The sequence below is a fragment of the Stegodyphus dumicola genome, chromosome 12 (genome assembly GCF_044657685.1).
Source record: "Stegodyphus dumicola isolate Sdum_Otavi_A_Nest chromosome 12, ASM4465768v1".
NCBI lineage: Eukaryota > Metazoa > Arthropoda > Arachnida > Araneae > Eresidae > Stegodyphus > Stegodyphus dumicola.
In genome coordinates this window covers 110044851-110070507 of record NC_140779.1, presented here as the reverse complement: position 1 = coordinate 110070507, position 25657 = coordinate 110044851, and the positions used below count along the sequence as shown (strand labels likewise).

General features: G+C 32.3%; 1 protein-coding gene across 5 annotated transcripts in view; it reads left to right on the top strand.

The window, feature by feature from the left end:
• Positions 1-6613, top strand: part of LOC118189330 (transcription factor CP2-like) — an 86083-nt gene extending 79470 nt beyond the window's left edge. For all 5 annotated transcript variants that reach the window (XM_085806795.1, XM_085806796.1, XM_085806793.1 and 2 more), the window contains 2 exons: positions 2033-2084; positions 6369-6613. In XM_085806795.1, coding sequence (XP_085662921.1) covers positions 2033-2084; positions 6369-6436 — 120 coding nt within the window. In that variant the 3' untranslated portion in view covers positions 6437-6613. The remainder of the gene's footprint in view (positions 1-2032; positions 2085-6368) is intronic.
• Positions 6614-25657: the final 19044 nt, after the last annotated feature.

Sequence of the window (25657 nt, the reverse complement as noted above, 5' to 3'; positions counted from 1 at the left end):
CATTATACTGCATTCCATTATACTTATTACTGAATGATAAGCATTACCACTATCATATTAAATCAGTTCACATCTACAATCCAATTACAGATTGCACCTACTCTCATCTAAGAATAATATGAAAGCCCAGTCCTGTTCAGTCCAATTGCAGTGCTTGGGACACCATTGCAAATGGGCAGTTATGATGCTGTCTGGAGAATGAGACACATATAATAGGTCTGCAGGTTCTTCTACTCATAAACATCTGGCTACTGGTTTTTGGCAAGAGTGATGAAATGTGTGCTCCTCCTTTTTTTTTTTTTTTTTTTTTTTTTTTTTTTTTTTTTTTTGCCAATAAGGCAATATACTTGTCCTGCAGATGTTGAATATCTATCATAATCTCTGCCACAACACTGGCTACATTTTCCAATTATTTCAAATGCTTTCTAGAGTCATGAAACACTGCTGTACGTAATGTTGAACTCCCTGGTAACATGTATTATTTTTCTGATTACTCTTTTTTGATGTTTCCAATGATACAGCCAGATGTAAAATCATCTAAGTGATGTTGGGAAGACATACTGAAATTTTATATATATCAGATTTTCCCTTTGTATTATGGACACAGTATTTAATAAAGCATTCATAGCTCTGTTCTGAAAACCTATATCAGATTTTCCCTTTGTATTATGGACACAGTATTTAATAAAGCATTCATAGCTCTGTTCTGAAAACCTATATCAGATTTTCCCTTTGTATTATGGACACAGTATTTAATAAAGCATTCATAGCTCTGTTCTGAAAACCTATATCAGATTTTCCCTTTGTATTATGGACACAGTATTTAATAAAGCATTCATAGCTCTGTTCCTTTAAAGTAAATACGATTGCATAATACATTAATATTCTTAGTTTATATACATATATATCATGAAATTTGTGATGTAATGCTGTGATGATGCTGGTGTATAAATATAGAGAATTAGTTAAGACCAGTTGACATAGTTCCTTATTTTTGACCTAATATCATCGAAGTACATATAATTAAGTTGATGCAAAAGACATACATGTTGTTCAATAACTACAATCATACATTTTACATGTTTGTAATACATGATTAGAAATCAAGACAGGCAACAGACTACATATAAACAGGATAATAGCAGGCATGAGAAGACTGATGCTAAATTAAAAATAGTGTAGTATATCTTAAGTGTATATATCTTAGTAGAGGGAGACTTCACAGGACTAGAGTCCGATATTGTACTCAGGTTAGTTCAGGCTTGGCAGGGACCATACTGGTACTGTCGTGTCTGTTCCTTCGGCTGTGGTGGAGCTATATAATACATTTGTCGACTGAGTTCCCGGGGGTTTGACCCCATTCAGTTCTTGTGGTGGGGACTGACAAAGCGGACAGAGCACCTTTCTACAAAGTCGTTTTGCCGATGGAGTGGTGCCCGGAGGCAAGGTGACAGAGTATCAAACTAGCAACGTTTTCGTTCTGCCCAATGCTTAGTAAAAGCCGGGCAGGGATTGCGCCCGTGAGAACGAGGTTTCATGGGCGTTTGATATCTCAAACTCTGAATGGGTCCCGTATAATGAGGACCTGGGACGGAGGTCCCTCACCTGGTGTGTCTGTCCCATTATGTTTCATTGCAAGAATAAAAAAATGTACTCAATGCAAAAAGAAAATACTAATAAAAAAAATCTGTCAAGGTTTTTTAGCGCAGCGTGCATGCCCATACCCATGGGTTTGCCACATAAATATATTTTGAGGGTGTTATGGGTTGCTACATAATTATTTTGGTGACTTGGTGCATTGCCTTATGATTGCTTGTTTTGGGGAGGAAGGATAGGTAATCAGAAAAAATAAAAATTTTGTGTATACTATATTTAATGTTTTTTATATTTTTAAATGATTTGGAGTTGCCAGAACTTCATCCTACTGAATTTCATAAATTCTAGAAGTTTTATCAAATTGTTATTACTTTAAAAATTAAAAGAGATAGGGGAAAAATAAAGATAATATTTCTGATATTTTATTCATTTGCAGGTGTTACAAAATATGAAAGATGAATCCACATACATTTCTGATGTTTTAAAAGGTAAGACACAGTTAATAATATTTAACTTGTTAAAGAGTGCTATGTATGTGTGTGTGTATGTAACATAAAAACATGTAAACCAAAATACTAAGTTTAATTTTTAATAGCCGCATAATTTTCGATTTTAATTTGGATATTTCTCCTTTCCATTCTTTTCATAAGGCATCTAATTTGGAACTCATTAAATTCAAAATTTACAAGCTAAAACATTTTTCCTTTTCAAACAGGCCTCCATAAGATTATACCACTTTTTGCTGAGCTTTTTTTGCTAGTGAATCTGCCTCGTCTACTGTTTTGGAATTATATTTTAAAATGTAACAGTATCGATTTTCTTCTTAAAGTTACTTTCTTGGCTTACAAATCTGTGTCAATGAGGAAAACAAAATGCAATATAAATCTGTCATAACTGTTTTTTATCACATCTACTGGACTTCAAGTATTTCTAAAGTATGCTTCAACATCTGCACCATGATCGATTTCCTAAATTGTTGCATATATATAATTAAATTCAAAGTAAATTCAAATAGCAGTTCAATTTGTGGAACAATGGAAAAAGAAATAGTCCAAATATTGCAAAAAACACTATAAAAATTGTCAAGTAAAAAAAAAGGGAAAGGATTTATGTTTCCTGGCATATCTTTTTCAGGGAAGTGTTACATTGGAAAATGCAAAACAATAAGCCTGTATCTGAGCTAACAGATGTACAATTGACCTTTATATAAAAATTAAATCAAAGCAAATTGTGCATTCCAAGTATTCCAAAGGAAGCATGATGATAAAATTGATGAAAATAATGAAATAGTGTCATTTAAATTCAGTTTATTGCATTATTTTATGGAAATAAAATAACCTACATTTATGTAAATGTTCTTTCTAAACATTTTATGGAAATAAAATGGAGAAGGGATTCTTTTTAAATTAGGTTTGAGATTGTATAATTTTAATAAAGGATTCAAATCCTCCTTGATTTCTTTCTTCTGTTATTTAAAACAGGCAAGGATCATGCATTAAATTTATTATAGGTGCATAATTTTATATGTGATATGTAATATTGTTTGTTTATGGTTGAGTTATTACTCTAGTATACTGTTTTTGCATATATTAAAGTATAAATTCTGAATGCCTTTTACTTCTGCAGTTATCTATATATTTTTCTTTTTGTTTCTTACTAGACAAATAAAGGAGTATAATGTGAAATTTAAATAGTAAAAATGTTTCACATCAGTTATAAGGGACTTTTTTGGAATTAAAATAATTATAAAAAAATCATCACCAGACTTGTCCTACATTTGATGTTTGCTAAAGAACTTAGAACTTAGATTATTATTTTGCTGACATTTTGCTTGACATTCTGCAAGTGGGTAATTTACTCGTTTGCTATCTTCCTTGGATGTAGTGATTTCTCAGACTCTCTTTCTGAAATTGAACATTCCCATGACCTGTTGCACCTGTAGCAAGCTAATAACTTACCACTAGTAGATAAAACAGACATTAAAAGATAATGCCATTAGGGAAAGCCTATATATAGATTAATTCAAAGTTGGAAGACGTCCCCACATAGTATGGACACAAGGTCTGATTGTTTTGTGTTTAATAAAAGCACTTGCCCATAGTCATTAGAGATCTGCTATGTGTTAATAGATTCACAATTGCAATTGTAATCTAAGTAAAGTTCTGCTAAAAGAGATGGTGCTACCAACTTTCTCCCTCTTGTCTAGTAGGGAGAAGAATTTAAGACTGAGTCCTGACTGTTCATCTCTGACAGCAATAGTTGAAGCATCGAACTTGCCTCGCTCCAGTTGTGCAGTACAGGCTGTTTTTTTTTTTCTTTGAATTAGCATGTGTGCTACTAACGTGGCTACCAGCCTGTGATTACTGTTTGATTATGTCAAGTGACTGGCATCTGATATATTTTTTTAATCTGCATATATGGACTAAACTAATATATGTTCTAATTTAATTAAAGTAGTGAATGTAAAAATATGCATGTTATTTTTATCCTTGCATCAACACATCTGTACAGGATGATGATCCTGCAATCTCTCTACTAGGTTAAAATGCTTAGTATCATAACTGATTCAAGCGCTTTTATTCAGAATTTTATAACATTCTTGTCATTGATTCGGATAGTTTTTTTAAAAGAAAATTTCATAACCAAAAGAGAATGCATTGCATACAAAACTGTTTTTATTTATAAAAGAGGAGTTCAGAATATCCTATGATTCTTAAAGGAATGAAGGCACAGGTATTTAAATATTCTGCGCAGCTAAATATCTCTTGAGAGTGGTTGTTCATAGACACATAGTTCCAGTTTAAAAAATGATCAAATAAGGTAATCTTTCAATCTGAAATCACTTTGATCACATGGTATTTTCTATTAAAAATATATAAAATTAAAATTTGTATGAGCCTTCTGTGAAGAAAATGTATTTGCTAAGTTGTTCTTCATCATGCTTATGGTCTTTTAGAAAAAATCCTCGTTCATAATATGCAAAAATTAGTCTTGGAAAATTGTAGAATTTACATAAATTATTTTCATCCAAGAATTTTTTAAAATTAAATTTATTGAATACCAAATTTCAAATTTTGGTTTCTCTCTTAATAGTTATTCAAAACCAGTATTTCTAAAATAATGTCGTCCTGACATAAAAAGTATCTTCTCAAAATTTTCTTTTAAACTTTGACATATAAAGCTGTGTAAAGATATTTTGCAAGTTGCTAAAATAAATTATTATATTTTGTATAATAATGATCTTAATTATAACAAAAAAATATAATGCAATTTTAAAGTTGCTCAAATAAATTATTATATTTCATATAATAATGAAATTAATTGTAATTTGAGTAATCTTGGTTATATGAGACTGAATATTTTTGACTTGAATAATATGGTTGTAAGAAATATTTATTTCATCAGTGCATTTCTCCTGCAAGGCCCAAGTATATCTTTAGTATCCTGTACCACCTGTTGAAGAATGTTTAGTAATGCAATCTTTTTGAAACATTATTATGTTTAGGAATATGTTACAAGAGGAAAACTTTCTAGTGTGTGGTTATGCATTTTTATTAACAACTTCATGCATGTGATTATAAATACATTTTTTTCCAACAAGAATATAGAATTAGTTCTTGTTGTTGGAGGAGAGGCATGAAACTCATTATTTTTCCAGTCTTCATTAAACGAATGAGATGTTGTAGATAGATGAAAAAGACAAACACTGCAACAAACATTTTTTTGAAGTCAAATGTTTAAGAAATAGTTTTAGTTAGTTCACATATGTGTATTACAGTATGATAATAGTTACAATTGATCATGACAAAAAAATCTCGAACTTTTTTTTTAAAAAAAGAAAATGTATTTGTTAATTATGACATATAGTGACCATGTCTCCAATGGCTTTGAAATTTTTATTTTTGGAGTCAAAATATAAATAGCAAATAAATCTTATATATATATATTTGTGTATTTAAACATAAAATTTCGTAAGCTTTTCGAGCTACTTTTATATAAACGTTTAAAAAGATCTATTTTCTTACATGCAATATGAATAAATATATATTTTAGTGCTGAAATGCATGATTTCTTATAAAAAGCTTATGTATTTGTGAATTTTTGTCTTATATATTATTATGTATTGTTTGTATGTAGTTTATTTAAGAATGAAAACATATATCATTAAAATGTTAGAGTAGTTGATATTTTTTTAAAAATACAGTAAAGTGTTGCTGTGGAATGCGATTTTATATATATCCACTATCTCACTTAAACGTCATTTAATTTGTCTGATATGAGAATTTCAATTATACAAGGTATGCTGTAGAATGTTCTCTTTAATAAATGGTTTGAAAATTTATTCCTTAAAGATGCCATTACTTAGAAAAGCAAAACCATTAAAGTTCACCTAATTTTAATCTATTTATTATTCTTGATAATGCTCCAGGACAGAGTACTGAACCTATACCACAACAGAATATGATTGCAATTAATGGGTCCCCCCCCCACTATAATAAAAAAAATAAATCAGGTGTTCACTTAACCTTTGTGCTTCTTTCCTGAGTAGAAGTAAAAGCTCTAAAAAAGGGGAGTTTGGACTAACCCATTTTTTTTCATAGAAAGTAACTTTACCATACATGCAATGTGTTAATGATGTAACCTCTGTGTTCATCAAGGGTTTTCTGTGTGTCCACATTGATGAATAGAATTTTTTTTCTTTATATTTGGCTTCTTGCATGTAATTGTATTTATATAATGCTAATTATATATTCATTTTTTTTCTTTTTTAGCTGAAGAAAATGAGAATTATACAATTATTTTGAAATCTTATAAGAACATTCCAAATCAGGAAACATAACATTTGTTGAAATTTTATGAGAATTGTTTTGGAGGTTGTATATTTTTTAGTGCCAATATAAAAAGATTTTATTTAATTGCTGTATTTCAGCAATTTTTATGATAAATTTTATTGTTAAAATTCATTTTAAATGTGTTGTTGTATTTACTTTTGATAAATAAATATTTTTTAAATCAGTGTCTTTTGAAAATTTGTAGCTACTTTTTTTTTTTTTTTTTTGGTTTGCTTTAAAGTTCAAAAAAATATGATAGGATTTTTATTCATGTATATTATATATATTATCACACCATTTTCTGCAGTGGAACTCCTGAAGATAAATGTGATCTCAATTGCTACCATTTCAAGTTTCTGGTATAATAATGCAAAAAAACTTTGTTTACTGTGCTTGCTGCTACTTAAAATTACCATCACTCAATTTCTGCTGCAGATAAGGATCACTAATATCTAATAGGAAATGTTAAGTATAAAAAATAAGGAGCTTCATCTGTTGAGCTAGTGTCAGAAATAAAGAGTTTCACTTGTTGAGCAAAGAGTTGAAAGAGAAATAATTAAAACAAGAGTTTCAGTTGATAAAATTGAAATTGAATATATAAAGAAACTATAATTTACAAAGAGATCTCCAAACCCATTTGCTGCTAAAGTTAAGGTACAGATATTCTTGACTTTGTGAATGTTCTTTTAATGCTATTTCACTTTTATGAAAGACTATGTTAACAACTTTTGTTAGTTAATGAAAGAAATCTTAAATTTTTGCTTTACAAGAGGAATACAGAAAAAAACTGAAAACGTTCAGTTTTTATATTATGCCATCTGAAAGCATATTTGTTTAAAATTTTTTGTGTTACCTTTATTTATTAAATATGATGGTCTTTGCACTGAAAACACGTAAAATTCAATTCAGCAGCAATATCACAAAATATTTAAAAACAGTATATCTTTAGTGTTTCCGATACACAGTCTCACTCATTGGAGATAAAAATGTTTCTTTCCATACAGTGTTGCCATTTCTTGCTTTGAAATCATTGAATTTGTTAATAAAAAATTCATTCAAGTTTTACAAAATTTGAAACAGATAATAAAACAAATTCGAAATTCAAATTCGGGCTTCCAAGTACTTATGTTCAGTTGGAAGACTGCGTTATTAAAAATTTGATGGCTCTAGGTTACGTTTTTTCACAGTGCGAGAAACATTCATGCAGATTGTTCATTATTTAGTTTCTCTAAATTAAGAACCGAATTGATAGAATGAGAAATACATCTCTAATGAAATTCGAGAAAGTAAGTTTAAATGAAGTGCAGCCAAAAATGCATATAATTTAAATAGGCCATACAAAGAAGTCATGTGATGTCCACATTGCAAATTTTATTGACATTAATGACTAAATCGCCTGCCATTTAGCCTAAAAGTAACTTGTCGAACTATCGAATTACTTGGAGATTTTTCCACCTTTAGCTCTTATTAAATCTAAATATCATTCAATGCTGGAAAATTTGAGGAAGTGTTATGTCCATTATTGTCAAATATTGCACCAAGATTTAATTTGTTATACAGCAAGAAACAAGCACATCCATTTAACTAATTTTTGTGTACCTGAAACAAATTCTAAACTACTTATTTTAATATATACAGTGACTCCCAAAAGTGTTCTTACACTTATGATTTTCATTGAAATAGGGCTCTATACATTAATTAAAAGTAAACTTTCTGAATGAGATTTTAATAAAAAGATCTATAATCTATTCGTAATAAAATTACATGAAATATTTTTTAAATATAGCGAAACTTTATTTTTAAGAAATTAATAATAAAAAAATGACAAACATTTTATCTCTCAAAAGTCTTCATACACTTAAAAAAAATCTTGACATATTAGTAAATATTTTCATTTATCGTTCAATTAATATTTAGTAGGATATCCTTTAGCATCCACAACAGCTTTTAAAACGTCTGGGAATAGATTTATTAGTTTTTTTTTTTTTTTTTTGTAATTTTTGTATCAATGTTTATCCATTCTTCCACTATGACTGTTTTGAGTTCGCTTTTCATTTTGATGTCGTGTTTTCGTACTTAAACCTCCAGTTCTTTCCAGATGTGTTCTATGGGGTTTAAATCTGGTGACTGAGGTGGTGTTTTTAAAACCTGTGGACAATTACAGAGATACCACAGGCGAACATTGAGAGCCGCATGCTTAGGATCGTTATCATGATTAAAAAACAAGTTGTTTCCGATACCCAAATTTTGGGCTGATAATTTTAAATTGTCTCTTAAAATATTTAAATAAAGAAAATGATTCATTATGCCATCAATAAATACCAAATTACCTAGTCCTGATGCTGCCATGCACCCCCACACAAGAACACCTCCATTGCCATGCTTTCGGAATGAAAAATGTTAAATTTGCTTTCGTCAGCAAATAGGACATTATCCCAGTATGTTTTGTGTGTATTTATCATTGATTTTTGAGAATGAAAGCCTAAGATTTCTGTTTTTCTCACTAACAAAACAATTTTTACGGGCAGAACGCCCATGTAATCCAGCTTCTCTGAGAACTAATCTAACAGTTTTGGGTGAAATTGAAGTAGAAAACTTTGCATTAAATTCTGCAGAAACTTTTACAGCACTTAAACGTGGGTTTTACACAAATTTTCTAATAATAAATCTCTCATCACGTTTAGTTAACTTTCTCGGTCGACCTTTTCTTACTTTGTTTTCAATCCAATTTTCTTCTTTAAAGCGTTTTATCACATACTGCACCGTAGCATGGGATAAATTAACTAATTTAGTGATATTTCGAATTGATATACCACTACTATGGTGTAAAATTATCAGTTTTTGAATGCTGCTTGTAATTTCTTTACAACTGCGACCCATTTTTCAATAATAAATAGAATATTATGAAGTAAAATATAAAAAATTAAAGCAAACAATTTTTTAAATGCCACCACAATGCAAATATTTAAAAAAGCAACAAACGATAATTCAAATTTTGATTTTATCCAAAAATATTTCAGCGTACGAAGATTTTTGTGAGATAAAATGTTTGTCATTTTTTTATTATTAATTTCTTAAAAATAAAGTTTCGCTATATTTTAAAAATATTTCATGTAATTTTGTTACGAATAGATTATAGATCTTATTATAAAATCTCATTCAAAAAGTTGACTTTTGATTAATGGATAGAACCCAATTTCAATGAAAATCATAAGTGTACGAACACTTTTGGGTGGCCACTGTATATTGCTTACCAAAGAAATAAATTACTTAATATTAATTAAAATTAATTTTTATTTGTTTATTTTATATTTAAAAATTTAGGGTCGTGAAAAAATCTCTATGATAAATAGGGTCATGAGTTTAAAATTTTAAAAAGCGCTGATCCAGATGACAGTTTTTGCATTTTTATGAACATTTTTACCATTACTGTAATCAATAAAATATGTTTCTATAGCCACAAATTACGTGCCTCGTTACAGAACAGTTGTTTTAATAATTTCGTATTGCATGGATAGCATAGTATACGAAATCCTGAAACTACAATTACACCTTCCAGTTACGAAATTGTTGCTAGAGGCACTGTTAATTAAAATTATGCCATTTATGCAGGAGAAAACATACTGTGTTTTGGAATACGCCAAAACATTATCGTTTATTGTCGTTCAGAGACCTTTATTTTTAAGCAATGGCGGACCCTCAGCCGACTTCGGCTTGGCCACTATTAAGGCCAAAAGAGGTGGTTACTTTATTTTGGAGGCACCTAATAGGTGGGCCACCTTTGCCTCCTATGAAGAGATGGACAGTTACAACCATGCCTTCTCTGGGATTCGAACCCTTTGGTATTGCAGTTGGTTCCCCTAACCACTAACACAACTGTTGGGTTGGACCTAACCACGGTCTGGGCGGCCGTTCAAAGACCTTTATGCAGGAAAATTTGGTAAAGAACCACCGCTTCGTCACAGTATCGAACGGTGGCTGAAGCAGTTTCAGGACACGGACTGCTTGTGTAAGCCCAGGACGAACAGCGCCCAAAGCTGATGTGGTTGAAAAATTCGTGAAACATTTTTACAGTGTCCACAAAATCAACGCGTCATACGTTCTGAAGTCAATGTACCTCACGTAACGGTGTGGTATGTGTGACGGAAACGTCTTCAATTCTAGCCATACACATTTCAGATGGTGCAGGCATTAAACAAAAACCTTCCGACTTACCGTTGCATAAAGCTTTCTGTGAGAATTTTCAAGACAAATTAGAGGTAGATGGTTTCGCAAACAGACTTGTGTTCACGGATGGAGCCACTTTTAACGTTTCTGGTGAAGTTATCGGCATAATTTATGATTTTCGGGCACAAAAAATCCACTAGGTGCAATGGAACTTTGGCGTGATTCTCCAAAAGGTAAACGTTTTCTCTCCACGCCATCTCCAACAGTTGTGTTTTTGGTCCTTTATCGATTAACGTGTGTATTTACGAAGATATGTTATCAAAATGGTTGTTCCCTCAGTTGCAGGAAGCCGTTCTCGGTTTCAATCTAGAGCAAGACGGTGCCTCACCACACTGGCTGCCATTATTTGTTGTCCATCAAGATCACCAGATCTGGACCCTTGTGATTTTTTCCTAGGGAAAATTGTCCAAGAGAAAGTGTTCGTGTCACCATTTCGTCAGAACTTACAGCAACTGAAGCAGCGGAGAATTGAAGTGCTTGAACCTTTGGCAAAGGATATTCTATCGCAAGTGTGGCAGGAATTGGAATATTACAGATATTTGCCGTGCCACCGAAGGGGCAGACTTAGAACATCTATAGAGACTAAATTATAAATTTAAATTTATCAAAATTAAGTAATTAACAGGTATTTTACGTTTGCGATATAGTAATTATAAAAATGCTTAAGTAAATAATTTATAATTAAACAGAAAATACCCTAATTAAATTATTAACTCTTTCGCATCGAGAAAGGGCAAAATCTCAATTCCCCAAACATCGAAAACGCCCGTATCTAAGAATTTCTCCTGGAATGCTTTTCCTTCCCCCATGTCAACTTGTTAATAGCCTTACTTAAGTAAAGCATTAAATAGCCTTACTTAAGTAAAGCGTTAAATAGCCTTACTTAAGTAAAGCGAGAACTTTTTTCTTCGACGCTTTGACACTGTGTGAAGTTCCCCCTTGGGACGGGATTGCAACTTCGGGCATCAAAAGCTAAACACTGACAGTAAACAAAGGAAAGGAAGGAACAAAGGAAACAAGGAAGCTACTTTTGGTAGCTTCAAAAGAATGACTGACATGTGATTTAACAACACCTGAAATCAATGAGTAATGCAGTAACGTGATGGGGGAAAGCACTGGCTAGGAAATTATTCAGGCGTTTCGGGCGTCCAGCCGATGTCTGAATGTTTGGGCGTTTGGGGCGACTTCGATGCGAAAGAGTTAACACGCACAATTCATGTTAGTAATGGTTTTGGATTATGCTTTTAGTTTTATTTCTGGTGTACAGATGGCAGCACTTTATCTTATTCAATATAAAACACCTTGTACTTTTTTAATCTATTATTTTATTGAATATTAGTTAAAACAAATATATTGAAATAAAAAATATCTTCGCACAATTTTTGTTTCAATAAGTAAATAAATGAAATAACATTAAAAAAACAAAGTAGTAAAATATTAGCTTTATTAATATATTATAAAATGCAAAAGAGTGCATGTGCATATATGTAGAACATAATCTAAAGTAGCATTAAATGATACGCCTTTAATTGCTTAAAAATTTTGTTTTTAATTCTTTTTTAATTGCTTAAAAATGGCTGTTCTTAATCTTTTTATCAATCATAAGTCGCAAATGTGTCCACTGATTATGGTAAAGTGCTGCCATCTGTACATTAGAAATAAAGTTAAAAGTATTGCACCGTGTGCATCTAATCCAAAAGGATTACTAACATGAATTGTGCGTGATAACAATTTAATTAGGGTATACTCTGTTTAATTATAAATTATTCACTTAAGTATTTTTATAATTAATATAAAATTGCAGACGTAAAATGCTATAAATTTAACTTTCTTTTTAGAAATCATTCCTTTCTTCCCTTTTTTAATTCATGCAATTTTTTGGCAAGAAAGAATGATCTCATTTTTTTTGCAGAACCTGGTGCCGCGTTAACGAGTCGGTCAATTAACAAAACCTTTTAAATAACTTAATACTGCAATAATTTATTATATTTAAGATCAGGAAAACAAACAGCACCTGTCATACTTGCAAGAAATTTCTTTGGGATGGTCATAGGTAGCCATACGTACAGAGCAAAATTTTAAATATTTGGCGACAGGAAAAAAAAAAAAAAAAACTTGAAAATTCGATTGTTCTCTTTTCCTCTTTTTCTGGCTAAATGCTTATTTAAAATGGTGCAATAAGGGAATTTTATTAGTTGTTCTTCTCTTCCCATTTATCGCAATTTTTATATCAAATAACTTTTTAGGTTTTCTGATTTTGCACTTCTTTTTCTTATAGAAAAATTTCTACTTTGCCCAGATCTTTCGTAACAAAACAACTTGTAAATAATATCACAAAATGCAGGGCATATTATGTGTGATATATGAAACTGATAAAGCAGCCAACCTCCATATGGTTAGCACGTCATTCCACTCGTCACATCATGGAATAAATATGGTATAATATGCATAATACTTGGATAATAACGTGCCTCACCAATATGACAGCAGTTACTCACACACTTGAGAAATTCTTGATTGATGACAATAAATGATGTCCCACGGAAAAGTAACCGCATCCGTCGATAATGTGACATCAGGGACACCATCTGTCTGTTGTGATGTGCGCAGAAGAAGTGAGACGAAGGCAAAATAAAGCTGGAACACTGTTTTATTTGTCGATACTTTGAGTCACCGAACGCTCAGCAGATACACAGTAAATGGTAATGGCCTCATCCAAAAAGCGTGGTACAAGTATTGCATGCGAGCTCTTTCTCGGGGCCACACTGTATAATAAACTGCCATCCTGTAGCCAAGTATGTAACATAAAGCGTAAGACATACTTTAATATATTATATTAGTGACGTAATTATATAGATCAACTGGAAAATTTCTAGTTTGACAGGGAAGGAGGTACGAAGATGTGGTAGAGAGCTGGTATAATATATGCGTTTTACATAGTCCCCTTGACGACGAATGCTCTTTACCTCCAGTTTCGCTAACCCTCTGAGTATAGAAGTTTCTTATTGGGTGTGTAACCAGTCATTAACAATATCCATAACTGTCTTGCCTGTGCGAAAATGCTTGCCTTCCAGGAGTGTCTTGATGGCAGAGAGTTGATAAACTGAAGCTGCTAGGTCGGATGGATAGAGGGAATATGAAATTGTTGGATTGTCGAGTAATGTGACATGACTTATTGTAATGAAGAAAGAGAATACCACGTTAAGGTTTAGCAGAGAGCTTCAACTTAACTTGTTGCTCCAGGCGCAGCAACAGGTTTGAGTAGTACTTATGTGCTAATGATCTGTTTTTTGGGCAGGTACAAAGAAAAGTAGATGAAGCACCAGAACTTTGCCTATGGATTTACAGGTTTTGCTCCGTTGCAACTGTTCTAGCAGAACATCCATCAACAGGCATACTGCGCCTCACGTTGGAAACCAGCTCAGTAAGCAATTCACTACACAGTGTGCAATGTTCTCACCTTTCTCCTACTGGGGCGGCTCTTCCATATTACCGGTCTCAGTCATGCGTTCTCCATTTTTTATGCATAATTATAGTTATTTTATTTTGAAATACCAATTAATATTTTGACAATGCCTTGGTGTCCATTTATATTTCGTTGTTTATAGTTCTTCCGGCAGTTGAACAGGGGACAGCAGGTACGGACACATAGACTGATTGGGTTTTGTCCACATTCCGTAAATGTCTACAGTTAGCTCTTTGGGCAGGAACTCGATAAGGATAACATCTTATGCTTTCAAAACAAAAAAAAAAAGAAAAAAAAAAGAGTGAAAGGAAAAGGGAAAGAAAAAGAAAACTGACTTCGTAATTTATCCCTCGAAAGCTTGGCAACGCTTTGGCGACAGATATGAGAAACGTCTTTATTAGCGAGACTGTTGTTTTGCCCCTGGGTCGAAATTAAGACACTATGCTTTATTATGAGTCATATGTTTGCTCAGATAATCTTCACGGTTTACACGCATGCGTTGAAAAAAGAGTGCATAGAGAGTCCATGTTTTCGGCCAATTATCAGTCTTGGTCAAAGACACAGAATCATTTACAGATGGCTCCATCCTTTCTTCATTTGGAGAACAGGAACACTTCAACCTCGTAGTGAATATATGTAATTCACTACAAGGTGAACACATACTCTGTCTAACTATAATCATATTTCATGAATCAGAAATGCCGCATTGTGGGTCAGGCCAGAAACTTTTCAGCCGACCCTCGTAGTTACCAAACATATCAGTTAGATATATTATAAATGACATTAAGGAGCATTGTTAAAACATATAACGATTATTAATAATTACTTTAAAATGAATTTTAAATATGTCGCATTATATTCGGTGTATTTCTTCCATTTAAAAGGTAAATTTAAAATCGTATGCAGTAAGACTTTTCACAATCTTAGAACTAACTTTTTCTGGTAAGGTGAAGTAAAAAATGATATTCTATATCAAAACTGAGAAAAGATCTTATAATTTGCAATCTGCAAAGAGAACTATGCTAGTGTAACGTAACGTAACATAAACATTAAATGGAAAGACTCCGCGATAGACTTTTCTGACATAAGTTATTTTCGTAAAACAAAAGCAAGGGTCCTACTTTTGTAAAAGAACAAAAAAATTATTGTTATTGTTATTTTTGCCTAAGCTGTTAATTCTCTTCTACTTGAATTAAAATAAGAAACGAAATTCATTTTTATGTATGTAGAACCTCCTAAAATTAAACATATAATTTTTTAAAATTTTACTAATGCTAATAATTGAGAAAGAAATTATTCTTTATTTGCTGAAATATTGATTATAAGACTAAAATTCTTTGCTTGGGTAGGGAATTGACATTATGTCATCATGTTTGTTTCATCTACTTTCTTAAAAAACAAACTTTTTTATATCTAAACATTGATGGGAAAATAAACAAAGACAGCATACTAACATGCAATACATATTTGCTCTTCTGGTTAAGTATACAGGCTACATTTTCATTAACATTGAAGCCAGTCGGTATGGCTTACAAATTTATCTCAATAAATTAAATAAGTTTTCCAAATTGTGAATTGTGCATATTACTATTTTTAATCATTTAAATTAACGGAAAAAATAAACACAAATAAATAAACAGCAAATTTACTGCTTAATTTTTCTTCATTCGGGAGAGGAGCAAGCGATCCGGATAAGTACAGTTTTGGGTATCTGGATTCTGAAGAATTGGGATTTTACTGTATTGAAAAATCTGTTCTTTCCAGAATATTAATATAGACTAACTCCTCATCAGTTATATTTGAAATCTATAATTGTAACTGTTTTAACATCATTCGTATGTTTTCTAAAATTAGACTTTCGTCTCCTTTTTTTAATTGTTTAATTAGCAATTCTAAGATTTGAAACTATAAATACTATAATTATTGAAAAGTTAAATTATTGCTAACACCTATTGATTTTTCAGACTATCTAAATTATACTCTTTTACGCATTAGTGATGTTAAAGATGTTTCTCTCTTTTGTCCTTCAATTATCAGGCTTTCATTTGAGAATCTTAAAAAATCAATCTTGCCTTCGTCAAGGTTAGAATCCGAATAGGTATATGGGTGCTATTATCATTACTTAACAAGGAAATATAAGAGGAATGCACTTAATTTCTTAAAATTTATGTACCGCATCTCCCTTCGTTGTAATGAAGGATTATATGTCTCCCCTGTAAAGGTGGCATTTCCTTCTCTATTCTATGCTAGAGGAGAAATAGTCTTCTCAGGGAGAATGTTGGAGACTAGGCACGAAATGGTAGCTAGAATCAGTAAACTAAACTAGCGCCATTAAAGTGCATTATAATAACCTTAAAATTATGATATAAAAAGCATTTTTGATGCATTTAATAAAATTTTTAAAATTTTTTAGAGAATAACATTTCATTACTTTCGGAAAGTTCAACTTAAATACTTTTCTAAGCGTAATGATAGTGTAGCTAGAAATAAAATTATACAGCTTAAGGAATTATACTTCAGCTTTAAATGAATTAGAACACAAATATTTTAAGTTAATTTGAAAATTAAAAATAATGGTAAGTTGGTAAGTGATGTCAAGTAATCGAACGTACGATATAACAAAATAACTCAGATTTCGTTGTGTGTATTCGTTGCCAGTAGATTTAAAATTCAAAGTAAATTATTTTGCATTATGGATGCTATATTGATGCAGATTAATATGTGTGTTTACAAGGCAGGCACATGAATTATTATTCTGTTACACGACACACAGATCACTCATCTGGTACGGTGATTTTAAAGTTTTCTAGTTATCACAGAAATCGAAAACATAACACCAGACTCCAGATTTGAATGTCCAAAAGCATTTACGAGATGTTCAATTTAAAAATGAACCTCATATTAAGACGTACATAACTTTATACATATTGTTACGAAGTTTGTATTTAGTTTGATATTTTTAATAGAATTATAATTAAAATTGTTTTATTTTCCCGTGCAATACAGCACGAGACGTATTTTAAGACAATTTATATTTAAATTGAATAAATGTAATTGACTACTATGTGCTAGCTGTAACCGTAGTTCTACTCTTTTTGCTTTCCAGAAATTTCTGGAACTATCTCGCGCGGCCGATTTAAAAAGCTGTAAACAGCCAGAGAGAATTCGATACGTATTCGGGAGGTTCGAGTCTCGCCGAGAGCACTTTTTTTACGTTTAGCCTAATGATTTCACAGTTTTGTGTTACGCATCTTTACTGTCCCATCTCCCTTTCTGATTTTTTTTTTCTTAGAATGCTAATTTTAGTTCTCGCATATTTAAATGAATAGAAAGGCACAGTATTTAAAGGGAAGTTATGGATTGCTTAAATAAAGCGTGTTCCGCCTGTTGAAGGCCACGTTACTAGTCTAAATTCTACTGTAGAACTATATCTTCGGCGTTGCTTTATTCTTGTCAATAATGCTTGTCCTCCGCTGTAGGCTTGAAGCAACTTGCACGTTAAGTCTGTGTAGCCTTCGGCTAATCCAAGACGTAATGCCGGAATTCTACCTTTTAAGTTATCCCATGAATCTTGGCTGATTTTGTAAGCACAGAGAAGTGCCTTCTGTTCATTTATTTGATTTCTGAAGAGTCTTTTACACTCTTTTTACGTTCTGTTATCACATAGTGTATGGTACCGGAAAGAGTGAGCCTCTACAACTACAACGCGTTCTTTATCTCTGAATTATATACATTGCTTACAAAACAATCATTTGTAAAAATCCTAATAATGATTTTGCTTCGTCTTAGTTATACTTGTATTTTATCTTATTTTACTGTATTAGACCACGATTTGCTTAAAATTATTATCGAAATAAAGACTACATTATCAGCATATCTAAAATGATAGAATGAAAAAAATTGCCTCTTGATACATGATATAAAATGCCGCCTCTTGACGGGTTCGATATGACAACACAATTATTTAATTCTTTTTTCCCTACCGTAAATACAAATGTATTTTACTACGATCTGTGAGGAAATTATCGTAGTTTCTTTCGAATTCCCATCAGTAAACAGTAAAATAGGCAATAAATATTTTATGCTTGTTGCTATGGTAATGATGACGTTTCTTGCAAATTTCCTTATGTGGAATTTGCTTGTTCTTCATGAGGAGGAGTTTCACTTGTTGCTATGGAAATGGTGACGTTGTTTCAAAGCGTCTTTTGCACTAAATTTCATTATCGAAAAAATTTTAAACGCTTCTCACCAAGCTCATTCGAAGTTGATGTTACGTAACAGTTAAAAAACTTCATATCAAAGTGACATTTCATTTAATAATGCAAGGTCTTAATCATTAAGCATTTTAGTGTAAATGGCGTTTCAAACAAATTTTAAACATCATTCAAACACGATATAAAATGCAGATGCATGATAGTAAAACGCATTGGCTTTCAGTTTATTGATACCTCGGAAAATATCTTCTTCGGTTTTTTGATTTCGCAGATTTGGTACCCTGACAAAATAAAAATATTGCCACTTCGGAGAATAATTTTTCACATCTTTGAACAGGCTATTCAGAAAAATAAATGCACAGCTATGTCTTGAACGATAATCTTTATTTTTTTATTTTATTTTATTTATTTATTTTATTTTATTTATTTATTTATTTTTTGTTGTTGTATAAGTGCACAGGTCTCCATGTGATGTTAATTTATGCCGAGAATGCCGTGGCAAATATTTCCTCTCATTTGTTTTTGCCATTTTAAACAGCTGATTTTGAAATGCAAGGTTTTTATGTTCCGCATGTTTGATTTCTGAGGATTTATTTTCGATTGGTAAGCCTATTGTAAACGCCTAGCTTAAAATTGTTTCAGGAAAATGAAATCTGCATACAAAGGTCAAATTGCAGTTTCCTTTTAATCTTGTAATTTTACAGAGCTATGTAGCGACTTATGGCTGAGTCCAAGTGTGCAATGAAAAGTCCAGAGAAGGGTTAAACTCACCCTTTATTATCTCAAACTAAGAACACAGTTAGTCCCTTTCTCGGGCTTACAGAAAAGCCTCCACTTGGGCTTTAACTCCAAATAAGAAAATTAGAAACTAATCTAATGATAAACTAAACTTAATTTAGCCGAAAAGCTGTACAAAATTATCTAATAGAGTTGGCTCTTAATTAAATTAACTGGCGAATATCACCAGGCATGTACAATACGTCCGAGCGTAGTTGGCTTTAAACGACGAAGCAGACTGACGGCAAACACGCGCCACTAAGGACTCCTAAGCTTTTCTACTGAAGTAAGCGAAATTTTCCTGAGAATAGTATGTGGTAAACGAGAATAGACAGTAAAGCATGTTTAAAAATTAAAATAACTGTTAGAAATTTAAAATAGCTTCGACAATGCTTTAAAACGTTTATGAATCTCTTGAAATTTAGATGACACAGACACATCTTTAACGTTATTTTCAACATAAAATAATATTTTCCGGAAAAATACAACAAAATGTACAAATTTTAACTTTTGTAAACGATCCAAAATCTACTTAATTCCAAATGCAAAATATGGAGCAGGAACAGAAATGATGACCTAAGAGTAGTGCTAGACTCAAAAGCAGGTGTTTTATCCTTTCATGAGGCTCCATTATTATCATTTCTTTGAGTGAGAATTCTAGCACTTTGCAACTGCAAAGCTTAGGCTCAGAAGCAGATGTTTTATCCTTAAATGAAACTCTATTATTATCATTTCTCCGGGTGCGAATTCTAACATTTTGCAACTGCAAATCTTAGGCTCAGAAGCAGATGTTTTATCCTTTCATGAAGGTCCATTATTATAATTTCTTTGGGTGAGAATTCTAGCACTACAAAGCTTTGCGTCAGAAGAAGATGTTTTATACATTCATGAAGATTTATTATTATCATTTCTCTGGGTGGGAATTCTAAAACTTTGCAACTACAAACCTTACGATCAGAAGTAAATGTTTTATCGTTTCTTGAAGCTCTATTATTATCAGGTGTTTGGGTGGGAATACTAGCACTTTGCAACTACAAAGCTTAGGGTCAGAAGCAGATGTTTTATAATTTCATGAAGCTCCTTTATTATAATTTCTTTGGGTGAGAATTCTAGCACTATAAAGCTTTGGCTGAGAAGCAGATGTTTTATACTTTCATGAAGCTCTATTATTATCATTTCTCTGGGTGGGAATTCTAAGCCTTTGCAACTACAAAGCTTACGCTCAGAAGCAAATGTTTTATAATTTCTTGAAAGTCTATTATTATCAGTTCTTTGGATGGGAATTGTAGCACTTTGCAACTAAAAAGCTTAGGCTCAGAAGCAGATCTTTTATCCTTTCACGAAGCTCCATTATTATAATTTCTTTGGGTGAGAATTCTAGTACTTTTTAACTACAAAGCTTAGGCTCAGAAGCAGATGTTTTATCCTTTCATGAAGCTCCATTATTATCATTTGTTTGGGTGAGAATTATAGCACTTTGCAACTACAAAGCTCAGTCTCAAAAGCAGATGCTTTAGACTTTCTTGAAGATCTATTATTATCAATTCTTTGGATGGGAATTCTAGCACTTTGCAACCACAAAGCTTAGGCTGAGGAGCAGATGTTTTACACTTTCATGAAGCTCCATTATTATAATTTCTTTGGTTGATAATTCTAGCACTACAAAGCTTTGGCTCAGAAGTAGATGTTTTATACTTTCATGATGATCTACTATTATCATTTCTCTGGGTGGGAATTCTAACACTTTTCAACTACAAATCTTACGCTCAGAAGCAGATCGTTTATCCTTCCACGAAGCTCCATTATTATAATTTCTTTGGGTGAGAATTCTAGCATTTTTCAACTACAAAACTTAGGCTCAGAAGCAGATTTTGTACCCTTTCATGAAGCTCCATTATTATCATTTCTTTGGGTGAAAACTCTAGCACTATGCAACTACAAACCTTAGTCTCAGAAGCAGATGCTTTATCCATTTTTGAAGCTCTGTTATTATCAATTCTTTGGATGGGAATTCTAGCACTTTCAATTACAAAGCTTAGGCTCAGAAGCTGATGTTTTATCCTTTCATGAAGCTCCATTATTATAATTTCTTTGGGTGAGAATTCTAGCACTTTGCAACTAAAAAGCTCAGGCTCAGACGCTGATGCTTTATCGTTTCTTGAAGCTCTATTGTTATCAGTTCTTTGGGTGGGAATTCTAGCACTTTGCAACTAAAAAGGTGACGCTCAGAAGCAGATCTTTTATCCTTTCACGAAGCTCCATTATTGTAATTCCTTTGGGTGAGAATTCTAGCACTTTTCAACTACAAAGCTTAGGCTCAGAAGCAGATGTTTTATTCTTTCATGAAGCTCCATTATTATAATTTCTTTGGGTGAGAATTCGAACACTTTGCAACTACAAAGCTTAGTCTCAGAAGGAGATGCTTTATCCATTCTTGAAGCTCTATTATTATCAATTCTTTGGATGGGAATTCTAGCACTTTTAACTACAAAGCTTAGGCTCAGAAACTGATGTTTTATCCTTTCAAGAAGCTCCATTATTATAATTTCTTTGGGTGAGAATTCTAGCACTTTGCAACTAAAAAGCTCAGGTTCAGAAGCAGATCGTTTATCCTTCCACGAAGCTCCATTATTATAATTTCTTTGGGTGAGAATTCTAGTGCTTTTCAACTACAAAGCTTAGGATCAGAAGCAGATTTTGTATCCTTTCATGAAGCTCCATTATTATCATTTCTTTGATTGAGAACTCTAGCACTTTGCAACTACAAAGCTTAGTCTCAGAAGCAGATGCTTTATCCATTCTTGAAGCTCTATAATTATCAATTCTTTGGATGGGAATTCTAGCACGTTTAAGTACAAAGCTTAGGCTCAGAAGCTGATGTTTTATCCTTTCATGAAGCTCCATTATTATAATTTCTTTGGGTGAGAATTGTAGCACTTTGCAACTACAAAGCTTAGTCTCAGAAGCAGATGCTTTAGACTTTCTTGAAGATGTATTATTATCAATTCTTTGGATGGGATTCTAGCACTTTGCAACCACAAAGCTTAGGCTCAGAAGCAGATGTTTTATCCTTTCATGAAGCTCCATTATTATAATTTCTTTGGTTGAGAATTCTAGCACTACAAAGCTTTGGCTCAGAAGCAGATGTTTTATACTTTCATGATGATCTACTATTATCATTTCTCTGGGTGGGAATTCTAACACTTTGCAACTACAAATCTTACGCTCAGAAGCAGATGCTTTATCCTTTCTTGAAACTCTATTATTATCAGTTGTTTGGGTCGGAATTCTAGCATTCTGCAAGTACAAAGCTTAGGCTCAGAAGCAGATATTTTATCTTTTCTTGGAGCTCTCTTATTATCAATTCTTTTGGGTGGGAATTCTAGCACTTTGAAACTAAAAAGCTCAGGCTCAGAAGCAGATCGTTTATCCTTCCACGAAGCTCCTTTATTATAATTTCTTTGGGTGAGAATTCTAGCACTTTTCAACTACAAAACTTAGGCTCAGAAGCAGATTTTGTATTCTTTCATGAAGCTCCATTATTATCATTTCTTTGGGTGAGAACTCTAGCACTTTGTAACTACAAAGCTTAGTCTCAGAAGCAGATGCTTTATCCTTTCTTAAAACTCTATTATTATCAATTCTTTGGATGGGAATTCTAGCACTTTTAACTACAAAGCTTAGGCTCAGAAGCTGATGTTTTATCCTTTCATGAAGCTCCATTATTATAATTTCTTTGGGTGAGAATCCTAGCACTTTGCAACTAAAAAGCTCAGGCTCAGACGCAGATGCTTTATCGTTTCTTGAAGCTCTATTATTATCAGTTCTTTGGCTGGGAATTCTAGCACTTTGCAACTAAAAAGGTGAGGCTCAGAAGCAGATCTTTTATCCTTTCACGAAGCTTCATTATTGTAATTTCTTTGGTTGAGAATTGTAGCACTTTTCAACTACAAAGCTTAGGCTCAGAAGCAGATGTTTTATCCTTTCAGTAAGCTCCCTTATTATCATTTATTTGGGTGAGAATTCTAGCACTTTGCAACTACAAAGCTTAGTCTCAGAAGCAGATGCTTTAGACTTTCTTGAAGATCTATTATTATCAATTCATTGGATGGGAATTATAGCACTTTGCAACCACAAAGCTTAGGCTCAGAAGCAGATGTTTTATCCTTTCATGAAGCTCCGTTATTATAATTTCTTTGGTTGAGAATTCTAGCACTACAAAGCTTTGGCGCAGAAGCAGATCTTTTATCCTTCCACGAAGCTCCATTATTATAATTTCTTTGGGTGAGAATTCTAGCACTTTGCAACTACAAATCTTACGCTCAGAAGCAGATGCTTTATCCTTTCTTGAAACTCTATTATTATCAGTTCTTTGGTTGGGAATTCTAGCATTCTGCAAGTACAAAGCCTAGGCTCAGAAGCAGATGTTTTATCCTTTCTTGAAGCTCTATTATTATCAATTCTTTGGGTGGGAGTTCTAGCACTTTGCAACTAAAAAGCTTAGGCTCAGAAGCAGATCTTTTATCCTTTCATGAAGCTCCATTATTATAATTTCTTTGGGTGAGAATTCTAGTACTTTGCAACTACAAAACTTAGGTTCAGAAGCAGATGTTTTATCCTTTCTTGAAGCTCTATTATTATCAGTTCTTTGGGTGGGAATTCTAGCAATTTGCAGCTACAAAGCTTAGGCTCAGAAGCAGATGTTTTATCCTTTCATGAAGCTCCATTATTATAATTTATTTGGATGAGAATTCTAGCAGAACAAATCTTTGGCTCAGAAACAGATGTTTTATACTTTCATGAAGATCTAGTATTATCATTTCTCTGGGTGGGAATTCTAACACTTTGCAACTACAAAGCTTACGCTCAGAAGCAGATATTTTATCCTTTCTTGAAGCTCTATTGCTATCAATTCTTTGGGTGGGAATTCTAGCACTTTGCATGTACAGAGCTTATGCTCAGAAGCAGATCCTTTATCCTTTCATGAAGCTCCATTATTATAATTTCTTTGAAACTACAAAGTGCAAAAATTTTAAAACAACATATGTTTCAATTTCCCAAGGCAGTCTTAAGTGTTGGCATACGATTTTCTATTTTTTCACTCTTTTCCCAGTTCATCATATCAATGTTCAGTTTTCTTACTAAAATGGCTTTGAACGTTTTTGTGTGTGTCTTTTTATTATTAACATTTTGCGTGTTAAATTTATTTATCAAAAATAATGTTCTTTGCACTTATGCTATGTATAATTCAACAGCAAAATCACAAAATATTTAAAAATAAAATTTTTTTTAGGTTTTATGTCAGACAGTCTCGCGAACTGGAGATATAAAATACTTTATTCCGTACAGTGTTGCCACTGCTGTCTTTCAGGTTGTAGAGTTTTGTAATCAGAAATTCATTAAAGTGAAAATATGAAATATAAAATTCGAAATTCAAAGTTCAGGGTTCCATGTGCACATGATCGGGTGGAGGACAACGTTATTCAAAATTTAATGGCTCTAGGTACCGTCGATTTTTCAAATTGCGAGGAACTTACATACATACTTACTTATGCTTCACTATTTAATATTTTTAAAGGTAATAGAGCGCGAAAGTATTTGGTAACAACAGTTTGAAACGTGATTCGCCGTTTATAGTGGACAACGCAAAATTCTGTTTCGAGATTAATAGCCCATTCGAGGAAACGCTTTTTTGGGCTAATGAACGAAATATTTTCTATTTGTATAAGACAAAACATTCAACGTGTTCCTGTTCTGTAGAATTGCATTAAGGTAGTACTTTCTTTTGTATATTTTAAAATATAGTAGAACATTGGTATAACGGATAGGCATAAATTGGTATAACAGATGTGTTTTATTATCTTTTACATTTACTAATGTAATAAAAATATTGAAAGCGCCTAGACAAATTAACAGCAAGTTTAACAGAGTTAAATTAACTCTAACAGTAAGTTTAACAGTAAGTTTAACAGAGTAAAATTAACTCTAACAGTAAGTTTCAGGAGTAAAATTAACTCTAACAGTAAGTTTAACAGAGTAAAATTGTTAGAATTAATTTAACTGAGTAAAATTAGCTCTAAAAATTCTCTGTAACAGAGTAAAATTAACAGTAAGTTTAATTTTACTCTGTTAGAGAGAAAAATAAGATACCCATCTAACACGATTTCTGGATATCGGAGATCGGATAGTAAGAATTATAACGTATTACATTTTAAAGCATCCCAGTAATTTTTATTGATATTCTTATTTCAAGTAGAGTCATTAATTATTTTTTTTATCCAGGTGGCACGAGGCGTCAAGTACAGTCCTAAGCGCGTTACGAAGGGAACGTCTTAGCGCATTTAAATTGAGATATGCAGATTCAAAATATGACTTCATATATTCTTTTCAAAAATTAATGACTCGACATTCATACATTGTAGCTAAAATACGCGGAGGTATGCTTAGGAAAAATAAAAATCTTTCCTTTCACTCTTCATCCTGCGTGAAGTCCCTAAGGGGGGTATCCTTGGCATGCGCGAGATTGTGTCATATCTTCCTGTGGG